Source organism: Cryptomeria japonica, chromosome 7, assembly GCF_030272615.1.
Source record: "Cryptomeria japonica chromosome 7, Sugi_1.0, whole genome shotgun sequence".
Lineage (NCBI taxonomy): Eukaryota > Viridiplantae > Streptophyta > Pinopsida > Cupressales > Cupressaceae > Cryptomeria > Cryptomeria japonica.
The window spans coordinates 757944984-757948546 of record NC_081411.1 but is presented as its reverse complement, the minus strand read 5'-3'; the positions used below and the strand labels follow the sequence as shown (position 1 = coordinate 757948546).

Below are 3563 nucleotides of genomic sequence, written 5' to 3'. Positions count from 1 at the left end.
TTAGAAAATGACCTACAAATACTAATTTCAACATTACAATAAACAAATACTTTTTCATCATTAACTTTTTACTAATTATCTTATCCTACCCTACATTTTACTAATTATCTTATCCTACCCTACATAGTGAGATAGTCTTCCCAATGTCACAAATTTATAATTTTTTATTTTCTATTATTCTTTTTATTAAAATAATAGTTCTCTTAACGACAAAACAAAAAATAGCTATTACAGTCAAGCCTTTAAAGAAATATTAAGCATTAGTTATAATGGTCAGAGTAGAAGGGGGTAGAGAGTCTATTTGGTTCAGTTGTACCATTGCTATACATGCAACAATTGTTTGTTTGTTTTTTTAAGAAGAAGTTGAGTGAGATTGAATTCTACTCCATCTTGATGATGCCTTTGCTTTCATAAGCCAGCGACCACTCTACTCAATGTCTGCATCATCTATAGCATCACCTTCCCTCCACCTGCTATCAACATACCATAATAACATTTTAATTAGCACACAAACAAACCATGTTTTAATTGCATAATAATTATTTGGTCTCAAAGCCTGCAAACTAAGTTTTTGTCATTGCTGCAACCATTACAATTATGTCATATTGAGAACTACTTCAGCCTTAGGAATTTGGTAGTTTATTAACATCTGGGGAAGGCTGCTATTTGGTTTTTTGTATGAGTCAGACGGATTTAAAAACTTATTCAATATTATAGTTGGATGTGCTTGTCCAACCACACAAAAGAATATTATTGTTGAACTTGCCTAATCCCTTGCACTGAATTGTACTCAACGTCAGATGACTGACTACTTATTCTTTGATAATATTAAATAATTGGAAATCCTTCACCTAGCTATTGGAGTTAGCCAGCAGCCATTGTCTTTCTCCTTTTGTCAAGCTAGCAGCCCAGATTTATCCCACAGATGAAAGTCATTCCTTTTTATGCAGGAAGATTTATGATGCAAAAATGGCCACTGGGTATCATACTATATAAGAATTTTGAACCTTCTTTTTCAAAATATGAGGGCCTGAAGGGTTTCAGAATGCAGGGTTCATTACAGCTGAAATTGTATATGGGAAATTGTATTTCTAATGTGGTTCCATATGTGGGCATGGATGTCCTCTGATAGATAGCATAAATATTACTTGTGATGTTTGCAAAGGCCTCTAGCACTTGTCTGGTTTGAAGAGATTCAGTGTTTTTTCTGCACTAGGGTTTCATTGGATAGAGTAAAGCTTCTTACAGAGGGAGGGTCTTTAGAATTTTATGTGCAGAAGGGTTACTGCAAGGTTGATTGGGCCAAGTAAACCCTAATAGTCAGAGGAGAGACTATTTGAGTTTTATTGTTGATACAGTTCAGTTGCTCTGTGGTGGGTAGATCTTGGGACATTGGAACTCAATTAGTAGGACAGAAGAGCACTCACTGGACCTTTAGGTACTCAATTCAATTACATGTTTAGATTAGGTGAGCTCGGGAAAGGGTCCAGTCTGTCCAGTCCCATTACAGAGCAGCCATCCAAGGCAAAATTCAATTCAATTACATTTTCACTCGACCTTTAGGTACTCAATTCAATTATTAGTTGAAATTAGGTAAGCTCAGGAAAGGGTCCAGTCCAGTCCCATTACAGAGCAGCCATCAATTCAATTACATTTTTTTGCTCGACATTTAGGTACTCAATTCAACAACATGTTTGAGGGTTTTGCCACCAATAAATCCTTCTGTTCCATTGCAAGGAGGTGCCAAGTTAGCTTACTACCCTTGTTACATGTGAGCAACTGTATTTGAAGATTGAGTTTACTCAAGCTTAAACCTGTAGGATTGAAACAAGTGTGTGTTAGTGTTTTAGCCTTGAGGCCCAACAATTTAAATCAGAAACATGAGCTCAGATCCTAGAGGGTCAAATGACCGATTTGAATCAAGTGTGTGGCAGCCTTCAACCAAGCCCAATTCGGCCTTCAGTCCCCCGGCCATAGGACTTGTGGCAGTGATAGCAGCTGCCTTCTTAATTGTGACCTATTACAGATACTTTCTTAAGTACTGCAAGCCATGTCTGTGGACGATTCCCTCCCGCAGCCGCCATGATGAAGTCGTTGTGCAGGATTCTGATGGGCTGCAGCTTTCTGGGTCACAGAATTTTGGGCTGGATGAGGCTCTCCTGAAGAAAATACCCATTTGCAGGTACAGAAAGGGGGAAAATTTGGCCCTAATGGAAGGAACAGAGTGTGCAGTTTGTTTATTAGAGTTTGAGGAGAATGAGTGCCTCAGAATTCTGCCCAAATGCAGCCATGCTTTTCATATAAATTGTATTGATATGTGGCTGAAAACTCATGCCAACTGTCCTCTCTGTCGATCTAATGTTGTGGGTTCTGATATATCCATAACCATTCCTCCACCTCCTGCTCCTTCCCCTGTTTTAGAACACTCCTCTGTTATTATTTTCATCAATAGTGTACAGGAAGCCCCACAAGCCCATTACAGTACAGTAGCCCCACAAGCCCATTACAGCACAGTAGCTGAAGAGCAAAGGGATACTGTTGAAGAATACAATGGGCTGCCAGAGGTCAAGAATACCAATATGGAGAAAGAACCAGAAGAAAATGGAGCTAATTGTACTGCCATGTCCAGCAATTTAGAAGCTCCTGGACATGAATCAATGCAGCCTTTGAGAAGAGAAGGGCTCTCTGGATTGGAAAATTATAATGCCTTTTATGGATCATTATTCACTAGCAACACTACCTTCAGGTGCCACAGGCAGCATTTAAATGACAGTCTATTGGTATGACCTCTGATTTTTTTAGTCCAAATCAGACAACGAAGCTCCAGTAATAAGTCCATTGTGTATTAAAACATTAGCAGAATTAGTGAGGATTCTGAAACTTTTCTTTCCCTGCAAAGAATTGTTCAATGGAAATTCGAAAGAGTAAAGATGATATAACCAGGAGTCCATGGCAGTCAGATATTATCTATATAGTTGGAAAGTGATTGTGAATCCTTTGCAGGATGATAGTTTGAAGATTATGTCTAAATATGTTATTCCTTTGCTTTCATGAAAGATGAGAAAATTTAGATGTTAAAATTATTTTTAATGAGAATGAAAAGGTGGTATCAAAGTTGATTTTTAATCATATTTTTTCCAAAAGATTGTTTACATTATCAATTGTGTATATTTTTCAATCTTATTAAAGAAAGATGTTTTTCCCTCAAATTTAGAGATCCATTAACAAAAAGAAAAGAACAAAAAAATCAAATTGTAAATATAAATTTAAAAGTTAAAGAAGGAAATGATACCAAGATCAAAGAACTTTTGAATACATAAAAAATTAATTTCAAAAAACGCCTTTGAAATTCTTCTTTATTGACCTCTACCCTTTTTTAAAAGCATATGAATAATTATAAAAACCTTTTTTAAATTGTGTTCAATAATCATCATTGAAATTTATGATTAATAATTCTGAAGGGTCAATGTTAAATCTGAATACAAGCTTATTCATGGGGATTTGTAGCTGGCTTAATTTTTAAGGCTGCAATATTTGGTTCTAATATGGTGGGTACGGCAAAT

At 36.3% G+C, this 3563-nt stretch overlaps 1 protein-coding gene across 1 annotated transcript; it reads left to right on the top strand.

Moving 5' to 3' along the window:
• Nucleotides 1-728: 728 nt before the first annotated feature.
• Nucleotides 729-3129, top strand: LOC131030068 (E3 ubiquitin-protein ligase Os04g0590900). The gene has a single exon (XM_057960755.2). It carries the CDS (start codon nucleotides 1881-1883, stop codon nucleotides 2784-2786), a length of 906 nt encoding a protein of 301 aa, XP_057816738.2. The 5' UTR covers nucleotides 729-1880; the 3' UTR covers nucleotides 2787-3129.
• The last annotated feature ends 434 nt before the right edge of the window (nucleotides 3130-3563 follow it).

Coding starts and splice junctions, on each gene's coding strand:
- LOC131030068 (XM_057960755.2), top strand. CDS start 1,881: ATGAGCTCAGATCCTAGAGGGTCAAATGACCGATTTGAATCAAGTGTG.